This window comes from Vanessa cardui, chromosome 23 (assembly GCF_905220365.1).
Source record: "Vanessa cardui chromosome 23, ilVanCard2.1, whole genome shotgun sequence".
Classification (NCBI taxonomy): Eukaryota; Metazoa; Arthropoda; class Insecta; order Lepidoptera; family Nymphalidae; genus Vanessa; species Vanessa cardui.
This window is the reverse complement of record NC_061145.1, coordinates 8,387,767-8,399,841: the sequence shown is the minus strand read 5'-3', so window position 1 is coordinate 8,399,841 and position 12,075 is coordinate 8,387,767. Positions and strand designations below refer to the sequence as shown.

The 12,075-nt window shown below is 33.0% G+C and overlaps 1 protein-coding gene across 1 annotated transcript in view; it reads right to left on the bottom strand.

Annotated features, from left to right (window-relative positions):
• Positions 1–12,075, bottom strand: part of LOC124539803 (ABC transporter G family member 23-like) — a 75,266-nt gene that overhangs the window by 28,624 nt on the left and 34,567 nt on the right. The window contains exons 2-3 of the mRNA XM_047117157.1: positions 5,100–5,262; positions 948–1,107 (exon numbers count right to left, since the gene is read on the bottom strand). Coding sequence (XP_046973113.1) covers positions 948–1,107; positions 5,100–5,215 — 276 coding nt within the window. The 5' untranslated portion in view covers positions 5,216–5,262. The remainder of the gene's footprint in view (positions 1–947; positions 1,108–5,099; positions 5,263–12,075) is intronic.

The window sequence follows — 12,075 nt, the reverse complement described above, 5'->3', positions numbered from 1 at the left end:
AGACATGAAATAAAACTTAATAAACAGATTTCAGTGGATCGAAGGAAAACTACTTTTAAAAAATCCTTTCTAAACTATATTTAACTTAAATATACTTTAATTACAATAAGTGAAGCGTTTTTTAATACTTTAATGTCATATGTGCATGAACTGCAAAATATTTCCAGTGGCAAGGCTTGGTGCAAACCTTTTTGTAGGTACCATTCATCAGATATTTTACCGCCAAACAGTAGTAGGTACTCATTATTGTTGGAAATGATTTGAAAGATATGAGCCAGTGGAATTACAGGGAATATAAAATCCTCGCTAATTTACTTGACGTTGATGGCATAATATTATCCATTATCTACAGCGTTATTCTCTATGAGAGGTGGTGACTACTAATCTCCAAGTTTTTAAAATGAAATAAATAAAAATGGTTACTTACTGGAACTGTTCTACTTTAAAATTGACCGTTTATCGCAATCGAATCGAAATCGAATACCTATTCCTTAAAGGTCACGATCGAGTTGATTTTGTTTTTGATCGAAGTTGGTATCGTGAACAATATTAATAAGTAGAATTAATCCAGTAATTAATTAGTCGTATAAAAATAACAATTCAAAGGCTGATAGTCCATTGAAAGAAAAAAAGTAGTATATTACATACATATAGCCCCACAAATCTGATAAAAAATGGAGGAGCTAATTCTTGTCCTAACTTCCAGGCAGGATATTTTACATGATATTATTTAGTATTTAACTAACATGACTTTGTATATTAAAATGTTGAAAAAGACTAACAACTGAGTTTCTTGCCGATTCTTCTCGGTAGAATCTGCATTCTGATTCAATCTGGCTTCACTTAATATAATTTGGTTATATGACATTTCAAAAGTGCTTTTAAAAGCCTACTTGTATTAAGTACATTTTGGTTTTATTAAACATAATATTTGATAACTGGCTTACCTGAGGCATGTACCCAACCCTTGGTCCAGGAACTCCACTACCCTTCTCTCCTGGTTTACCACCGAGGACCCAAACTTCCCCGCTGTCAAGTTTCCGTCTACCGACAATACATGATAGCAATGTTGTTTTTCCACAGCCAGATGCTCCCAGAAGACCATATCTGGAAATCAAAGGTATTTTAAGGATTCTGATAACTAATTTTAGATTTTTGTTTCGCTTAAAATATTTAATTGAAAAGTCAGGAGTTAATAAGAAATTTTGACTAATTAAGCAACGTTACAGAGTTTTTCCGAATAAATGTTTAGTGAGGTTGTATTTGAATTAGTTCATGTAGTAGAGCTTTGTACATTCTGACTAGGTACCACCCACTCATCAGATATTCTACCACCAAATTGCAAAACTTATTATTTTTGTACACTGGCTTAAAGGTTGAGTGAGCGAATGTCTGGCACAAGGGACATCTTTGTTCCAAAATATGAAAGGTTCTACAAGAAATATGTCTTTCAGAACCAATGTACACGTGAAGTGATGCCTTACCATACGGCATATAATCCTCACAACGTACGTGGTTCGATTTTTAGGCAATTGACCTAAGACCTAATTGATTTAAGTGAAGCTACCACTGGTTCGAAACGTAGATTCTACCGAGAAGAACCGACAAGAAACGCAGTAGTTACTCTTTTTAAGAATAAATTAATACTTGAATTACCTACAGGAATGCTTACGAACGGGATGTCTTATAAATTATAAAAAAGATTATCTCTTTGTTCAATCTTAAGATAAGTGTCATAATATGTATGTACGTAAACAACTGTATGACGCAATAACTTTGTTAATTTAAAAATAAAGTTTTTTTTTTTTAAGTTTTTAAATTATGAATGTATCGAATTCATTGCTAACGCTACGCATTATAAAGCCTCATTAACGGAGATAAGTAAAACAAAACGAGATTTAAAAAATTAACGATCGTTCTTACTTCGACCGTGACGGTTTTGAACGAGCCAACTGTAATATATAAGATACATTATATATGTATCTCAGTTATGTACTTAAGTTTTCAATTGCTTTACTCATAGTCTAAAACATACATAGAGTATTTTTCTTTTAAGTTTGTAGGTAGGCAGTCTGGCAACTTAATTGTAACGTCATTACCGCACAAATATATTGCTGCTGTTAGTAATATTAATCAACTTTTGAATCTAACATTGTACACGAGCGCTTTCTCTCATCTTAATCTATATTTCTGTATTTATATTAATGTGAAAGTCTGTCTGTCTTTGTGTCGCTCTTTCACGACCAAACCGCTGAACCGAATTTGGTATGAAGCAAACTTGAATGAAATGACAACCAACAACCTAAAACGCGAAAGAAGCCGCGAGCCACTACTAATTATTGATAAATGGCGGTACAATACTGAACTGTACCTACTCAAGCACAAAGCCCAACCACCAAGCAAAGTATCCTTTGAATGAAAAAATAGTTTCTTGTTCTTATATCCGCTGAGTAAGCTTAAGGAAAATAAATAAAAGTAAAGTAAAGTAACAGCCTGTAAATTTCCCACTGCTGGGATAAGACCTCCTCTTCCATTAAAAACAGGGTTTGGAACATATTCCACCACGCTGTTCCAATGCGGGTTGGTGGAATGCACATGTGGTAGAACTTCGATGAAATTAGACACATGCAGACCTCACGATGTTTTCCTTCACCGCCGTGCACGAGATAATTTATAAACACAAATTAAGCACATATACAGTGGTGCTTGCCTGGGTTTGACTTCGCAATCATCGGTTAAGATGCACGCGTTCTAACCACTGGGCTATCTTAGCTCTCAGCAACTCCTCTTATAGTTGAAATAAAGTATATATTGTCCAATCAAGTTTAATCCGATGACCGGCAGAAGATTGAGATTTGTTATACTGAAAATATTATTGGTCGGAATTGCTATTGGTTACCAGACAATGAAACCAGTAAGATTATTGCTGTGATAATATTAATTAATTAATTCTATTTAAAGAAACACGTGTTATATATAAGTATTTCAGGAACAACTGCAAGAAAGATTAAAAATTAACGAATTATAATTGTTTTTATTCATAGTTATACTTGATAAGATCTGTTGCAATACTATTAGCCCGTTATATAAGGAAATATACGTTTTAATTTTATGTTTTGATATACATCGAAAAATATTAAGAATAATTTAGCCATTATTTTTTTTCAAAACGGATAATATAAACTGCAAATCTTTATTAATACTAGTTGTGCCCGCGACTTCGCACGCATTTGAATTTAAGAAAAAAGGTTATTGTTGTAGCCTAAGTTACTCCTTATCAAATAAGCTTTTTTTCAGTGAAAGTCCCGTCAAAATCAGTCCAGTCGTTCCCGATTTTAGCCGTAACACAAAAATCTAAAACGTGCGAACAGACGTCAGTTTACAGTGTAAATTAAATCGAAATAAAACCTATTATAGGCTTACTTTACTTTTCATAGATTTAGGTAGACCCAGGAGTACTTCTAATTGACCATGAATTTAGTAGCATGCTAGTAGGTACCAGATTTAAAAACAAGATGGAGAATATAACTCTTGGCTAGTATACACTTGGAAATCAAGCTAGCTCTGATGATATGATGATCTAAAATAGGTATAGACAACTCATATTTCCTTCAATCACAAGATGTTCATTTTTTTAAGAAAGGTACTGGTACAGTTTAGACAAATTTCGATATAAGGGAGAAAGAAGATGTGATGTTGGAGAAAGAGAAAGAGAGCTATATATTTCAGATAGTTTCACTATAATAAAATAATTTTATCTTTGGTAGGCGTAATAATTTAATAATACTAATCGTTTATATCAAGAACTCGGCCTTGATAAATGTCTTGAAGTGAAAATGAATAATTAATGAACATTGAATTATAATAATAAATTTCAAATTTAGAACGCTTAAGTCCTAACCGAAGATTACAAATCTAGAAAGCGTGCATCTTAACCGATGATTGCAGGTTCAAACCCAGGCAAGCACAACTGAATATCCATTAGCTTAATTTGTGTTTATAATTCCTCTCGTGCTCGGCGGTGAAGGAAAATATCGTGAGCAAACATGCATGTGTCTAATTCCATATAAATTCTGCCACATGTGTATTCCACCAACCCGCCTTGGAGAGGAGGCCTTAGCCCAGCAGTGAGAAATTTACAGGCTGTTATTGTTGTTGTATTAGTGTAAAATACTCAATGATTTTCAAAAATGGAATAGGCTTCACCGGTAGTGAGATTCGAGCCTATTTTTGTTATTTAAAATTATTTATACATACATACAAGTTAAAAATATAAATAAATCGTTAGATTTTATCTTTTTATGGCTTTTTTATTAAACGAGTTAAGTTTAAAGATCCTGAATACTTAATTAGGTATTCGTGCCTTATTTTATATTATAATTTTTTTATATATTTTTATGTAAAGTTTTATAAGTTATGGTAATACTCTCATATCACATAGCACTATTAAAATGGAAAACATATTTTTTTTATTATTGGTAAAACATAAAAGTTTCGTTTATAAAATAAATATACATACAACAACAAACAACAACAACAACCTGTAACTACCCACTTCTGGGCTAAAGGCCTCCTCTCCTTTGAGGAGAAGGTTTGGAACATATTCCACCACGCTGTTCCAATGCGGGTTGGTGGAATACACATATGGCAGAATTTCTATGAAATTTGACACATGCAGGTTTCCTCACGATGTTTTCCTTCACCGCTGAGCACGAGATGAATTATAAAGACAAATTAAGCATATGAATCAGCGGTGCTTGCCTGAATTTGAAACAGCAATCATCGGTTAAGATGCACGCGTTCTAACCACTGGGCCATCTCGACTTACTAAATCCTAACTAACGACCAAAATATATAACAAAAGAAAAAAGTTACATTTTGAACTGATTAATACATTAGTACAATCGAGTTATTAAAACACTTTTTAATTAAAAAGTCAAGAAAGCTTAAGTATGCTAATTACATTCATTGACGGAACATATAACGTTATCGGAACATTGGTGATATGTAATCTGATCAATAAATGTGGGAGATATAACCAATTACCAAGTCCAGGGTACTAATCTGTACCAATTAAAAAAAAACAAAAGTCTACTTACATGATGCCTTTTTCAACTGTCATATCCAAGTACTGTAAAACAGGCTTGAAGCCTGGCTTGTCCTGCTTTCCATAGTACTTGTAGGCGCGCTTCACCACCACGGCTGGTACGGCCATCTTTAATTTTGTGGTACCACCGCTATGTGAACATTTTTCATGTATACCTGTAACAATAATACGTTGAAATAATTATTAAATTATTTAATTGAGTTTGAAACATTTTTAATGACGTAAATATATTTAAATATGATTAAATTAATTACTTTATTTTTAAATAAATAATTGTATGTGATGTGAAAAAAAAACGTTATAAAAATAACCGAATATTACAAGTTTAAATCTGAGAAGCACAGAATAAGCAAAATTTACATATTATATTAATTAAATAAAATATATTAATTTAAAAATGAAAACACAATCTTTTATTTTTATTTATATTTATGAATTAATTTTCTTTCAATAATCAAGAGTTTTTATATTAGGTACCTAAACACATTTTAAGTATACACTGCCGGTCCTGGCTACGCACGGGAGGACATAATTATATATTTTTTGTTGCTTTTTACCGACATGTTTCACAATTGTCGTTCTATTTCAACTCATATACATAAAAACCTTAATAAATTATATACCTAAACCTTCCTTACGAATCCCTCTATCCATTAATGAAAACCGCATGAAAATATGTTCAGTAGTTTTTGAATTTATCGCGAACATAGGCAGACAGACGCGGCTGAGGATATTTTTATACTATGTAGTGATAGTGACTAAGTAACCTAACCGGTAAGGGTCATAATCCGTAAAGTGTATTAATAACTTAGGATCTCATTATGAATAATAAATAACTCTCATATATTTGTAAGTTTATTGAAAGAATGAGCTGTTGAATAATTCTACATATGACTCACCACAGAGTAGGACTTCACGAATACAGCAATACGAATTAGCATTTGGCGTAAATTAAACGCCAAAGTTTTGTTCACGTTTTAATTTTAGGCAACTGAAATAATTAATTTAATTTAAGATGAAACACTTCAAAAACAGCTACTTAATTATTACCTTTTAACAGATTAAATAATATTACTTATATTTATATTTAATTATAACACATTAATGGCGTATGTATTTTAATTAAGTACGATTAAAATATTATTTTTGACTAAAAGTTAAAAAAAAAAACAGAAAAGCCATCGTAAAATAACGATTTGACTTTATAGAAATAAAAAAACAATTCACAACTATACTAATTACTTTAAATTAATAACAAAAAATTACTTAAACGACAAATAGTCTATGACTCAGATACAGTATGTCCGAAGCGTCCAAATTTCGCGCCAAATTTAAACGTGTGAAAGGAGATCGCTCGTTTTTTTTTTAATTTAACACGCTACAAGGTAGTAATGCATTTGGCGGTAAGTATATCGTATAAAATTAAAAACATCTAAATTATATTTTCATGAATAGTAACAATATTAAAGATTATTTTTGTTTCCAGCACATTTATATAGAAAGATGTGTTTTCTTAAATTTACTGTCAATAGAATGGATTTGAAGGGATGCTCTAAGTTTGTACATTTTTAATTTAATATGACTGCTGGCAATATTTTTCTTTTTGCTATAAACTCTCTGAGTAGTTCTAGGCGGATTCCGAGTGATTACTTGCTGCTAGTGATACTTTTCAAATGTTATTTTAAGAGTTTTTCCATATGGCATATTGTTTTAACACTTTTAACATATGGCATTTAATATGTTTCGAAACGAAGAGGGAAGATACCGGATCATTTCAGGTTGGTACGATTACTTTCATTCATAGTTATTCAGGAACTCTTTAGATTAAAACAATGTATCTCAGAAGTTTTTTAGCAACTAAGCACACGTAATGTAGATATACATCGCGTAATCTCTAGAAGCGGTTAAACGACGCGTTATCGACGAGGCGAGCGACTATCGCTGCGGTTTAATCGCCTGACTTGATCGGTACGGCTCGGCTAATTGGCGCGATCAACGATTGAATCAGCGTAGTTAATTATTTGACACAGATCTAAGGCGAGTTGGCAATCTACCTAGACTATGCAGAGTGTAGTTAATCCCAGATATCTTATAGTTGTAGTTTTAATCGAGCAGTGAGTGATGTTTAACTTGCAGATTGGTCCCTTGGTGGTAAGTGGTCACCATTGCTTAGAGATTTCTTTTTATATTACTAACAAAACAATATTACCTACACATATACATACATACAAGAGCAGACATAATTATGTGTAACTTATTTAGCATTGTTATCGGTTATCGCAAAAATCTTAATTTATAATATAATAATTTCGACTGTGACCAATGTCATAACTATATAATAAGTTTTAATAACTATGTAATTGTATTTGTTACAGAATTACCTACTATATTACCTGGAACATTTTTGTTGCCAACTCACACTTCATTTGGTTAAACTTGGTTTAATTATTGGGCTTCAATCTAGACGCCCATTGGTCGGTTATTGCGTCATCAGCAGTCGACCAATGACAATTCAGATTGATTAACTGGACTTTGATTAGCGTTTAAGAAACTGGAGATAATTATGCAAAGTTGATTTTATTTAAATATTATTGTTAACTAGCGATGCACCCGGCTTCGCACGAGTGTAATGCTGATATTAAATAAAGTGTAGATTTTTTTTGTTTCTTTACTATATTGTACATGTATTATATACAAAAACCTTCCTCTCGAATCACTCTATCTATAAAAAAACCACATCAAAATCCATACAGACATAGGGACAGACAGCAGTAAGCGACTTTGTGTTATACTATGTATTATATATTATATATAACATCAATGTAAGTAAAATCACGACAGGGTATGTCACTTAAGTTATTATGTAAATATATGTACAACCTTCAAGGCTTATCAAATCTTTGAGGTCGATGTATTTAGTAAGTATGTATTATTGTTTGTACATATTAAGTGCATTTTAACATATATATTTAAAATAAACAAAAATATAATGAATATGTTATATTTGCATCACTGCTGTTATTATTTTTTGACGATCTCCGTGGTGAGTGGTGAGTACATCGGTTTTCAAGGGTACGCCACTCCGAGGTCCCGGGTTCGATTCCCGGCCGAGTCGATGTAGATTACCATTATTACTTTTCTATGTTGTCTTGAGTCTGGGTGTTTGTGGTACCGTCGTTAGTTCTGATTTCTATAACACAAGTGCTTCAGCTACTTACATTGGGATCAGAGTAATGTATGTGATGTTGTCTTATTCCTCAGTCCTACCTGTGATACATCGTGTCACACTCGTCACATAATTCTTCTTATGTAAAGATTATTTCTAACGTTTTAATCCAATGTAGGGTCACCATCATTCACAGCCACATTTGGGACAAATAATTAATTCAATGATATATTTAATTCTTAAGAGTAGGTAGCTACTATATTTGATATCGGTTATAAGAACTGGTATATAATTTACCTTCCGAATCTCTTATACCTATTTCTAATAATAATTTGATTTTATTATTAGATAACATAGAAAATTAATGATAATCTACATCGACTCAGCCGGGAATCGAACCCAGGACCTCGGAGTGGCGTACCCATGAAAACCGGTGCACACACCACTCGACCACGGAGGTCGTCGATCTCTCTATGTACCACGCATAAACAATATATGGTACCGTATACGAATAACATTTATTGTATTGCCGATAATCGATGAATTCGATTCGATTAAATCGATACCGAAACCGAAATCGTAATGGATATAAAATTAAATCTTCTAAATCAAAATCGATATTTAATCGAGTTAGAATAAATCGAAATATATTCTAAATTTATGTAGTTGTCTAAATTGCTGTTCTAATTTAGACAAGTACTGAGCAGCCAAGATGGCCTAGTGGTAAAAACTGATGACTGCGGGTTCAAACCCAGGCAAGCATATGTGCTTATTTTATGTTTATAATTCATCTCAAACTCGGTAGTGAAGGAAAACATCTTGAATAAATCTGCATTTTCATAATTTCAACAAAATTCTGTCTTATGAATCCACCACAGTGTGGTGGAATATGCTCCAAACCTTCTTCTCTATAGAAGAAAAGGACTTAGCCCAAACACAAGGAAATGCCTTATTATCGGATTATTAGTGGGGAAACAGACACACAGCACCTGTGTCTGCGTACATACTCGTCCAATTGAATATACCGTATAGTACGACACAAATTAGTGTATATGTAGCATCGGAAAATGCAATGGAATGAAAATAAAACCGATTACTGCCGATTTACACAACCAATAGAAATAGCTTCCAATCGCGCCATTCGACGCTATTCGTCGCTATAGATTCTCGCGTCAGAGTAAGCAAGTACATGTAAATCGACGTGTCAAATTGACGTATATATTAGGTCATTAATATTTCAAGTTATTATCAATTTGGGATAGCGTACTTAATTCGAATGTGATCGGTTTTACGAATTTTGCCGATGCGACATCTGAATTGTGTCGTACTATACGTATTTAGCTCTTGATACTGGCAGCTGACACCGAAAACCGTCAGGAAGACTTCATAATCATCAAAATGGTTAGGGTAAAAGTAAAACCCCATTCATGATAGAATCTCAGCTCACTAAATAAGATGTTGTGCGCTCGTACACGCTTGTCTGAGCATCGGTGTCGTGTATAAAACGGGAAATATGTACGGACGTTTGTATTGCGGTTTTTTCTTTAGTGGAATTCGTGCTACATATGATGTGTTATAAGTACGCGTGTCTCAGGAACACTTAATGCGTTCGTCATGTTGTGTCATGCTCATTTTAATGCTGAGCGCGTATAGCAGGGACAGATTTAATGGTTTGGAGGCTCAAGGGGACAAAACTCCCTTATTATTTACTAGCTGTGCCCTTGTATGCCTTAAAATTTAACAAAAAATATATTATTGTAGCCTAAGTTATGCCTTATTATATCAGTTATCCGCCAGTAAAAGTCCCGTCAAAATCGGTGCAGCCGTTCCAGAGATTAGCCGGAACAAATAGACAAACAAATATTGTAAACAAAAATGTTAGTTTGGTATATGTACCTATGCATTGAGTAAAAAAGGGCTTTTAAAATTACAAACAGACACTCAAATTTTATTAGGTGAATGGATTTATTAATATAATGTACAAGTAATTAAATTATTTAATTTGCTTTTATATGTCAACATATTATAACCTTGGTATATGAACATTCATTGGACATTTTGATTTATTTTTTTAGTAATCGTTCTTGGGATTGATCTTCATTAAATCCGGACCTAGGCTAGGCTATATCATTCCAATATTTCAATTGAATATTGCAGTAGGTTTTTCTTTTAAGAAGAATGTTTTGGATCATGTTCCACTACGGTGCTCCAATGCGGGTTGGTAAATACACACGGGGCAGAATTTCGTTGAAATTAGACACATCATCATTTCTTCACAATTTTTTCCTTCGCCGCTGAGCACGAGATTAATTATAAACACAAATTAAGCATATGAATATTTAGTGGTGCTTGTCTTTGTTTCAACCCGAAACCATCGGTTAATATACACCCGTTCTAACCACTGGGCCATGGCTCTACAATTAGTATTTTAAAAAGGAATATATTTAGACACTAACTACATAATTACGCACGCTCTTAATTATTTTTGTTATCAAGATAAATATATAATCTATCCCATTAACCTACTACATATCTTATTCCAGTTGTATTATTCCTATATAATCCCTTGAAATGAAGTTTGCTCACTATGATTCCCTGCAAAGTCATGATTTGAATTGCAAATTTGCCTACTTTCTTGCAATCCATATGAATATTTTAATTTGAAATGTCATCAATTATACTGTGCGGTTCCGGCTGTCGAATAGAGACCCTCGATGGCGTAAGTTTCGTAAAAGTATAACTTAATTAATTATAACTCAACCCCTGATATATTAATTAAAAAGTATAATATCTTTTTTACATAGTATAAAACGAAGTCGTTCACCGCAGTCTGTCCCTATGTATCCCTTTAAAATTACGCAGCGGATTTTGATGCGGTTTTTTTCAGATATAGATTGATTCCAGAAGAAGGTTTAATAATATAATACATGCATATAGTAGAGAAACACTCATTATTTTAAAGGTATGTTATGTTAAGGTGATGTCATAATAAAAAAAAACCTTTGTCTAATATCCACCATCACGATTGTAATTACAACAACAACAACAACAGCCTGTAAATTCCGACTGCTGGGCTAGAGGCCTTCTCTCCCTTAGAGGAGAAGGTGTGGAACATATTCCACCACGCTGTTCCAATGCGGATTGGTGGAATACACATGTGGCAGAATTTCTATGAAATTTGTCACATGCCGGGTTCCTCACGATGTTTTCCATCACCACTGAGTACGAGATGAATTATAAAGACAAATTAAGCACATGAATCAGCGGTGCTTGCCTGTGTTTGAACCCGCAATCATCGGTTAAGATGCACGCGTTCTAACTACTGGGCCATCTCGACTCATATTGTAATTAATTTGTTATTAATTATTTGAGTAAGTGAGAAAGCCGCTATTATCAACACTTGCCCTTTCACACAATAATGTATGCCTTTTTCTAATCAGGCTCGTACACTTAAATTAGACTTGTGTAAGTATTTATTTTATTACCCCTTAAAAATATAGAAATAAAAACAATAATAATGATAAGACTTATCTCTTTAACGGCTTACTTAACGGTTCTTCTCCGTAGAATCTGCATTTAGAATCAGTGGTAGCTTAGCATAATATAGTTTGTTAAATGACGATTATAGCAGGCATACATTGTGTGTACAGACTCAATACTATCCGCTGAATAATCGTAAAATGTCATAAGGTAATATGCGACATTAACTATACCAGCAATTATAACATCCAATTAAAGAATACAAGTATAAAAATCGCGTATCACCGTAAGTAGATCTGACATTTTGCGAGTGAAATACGAA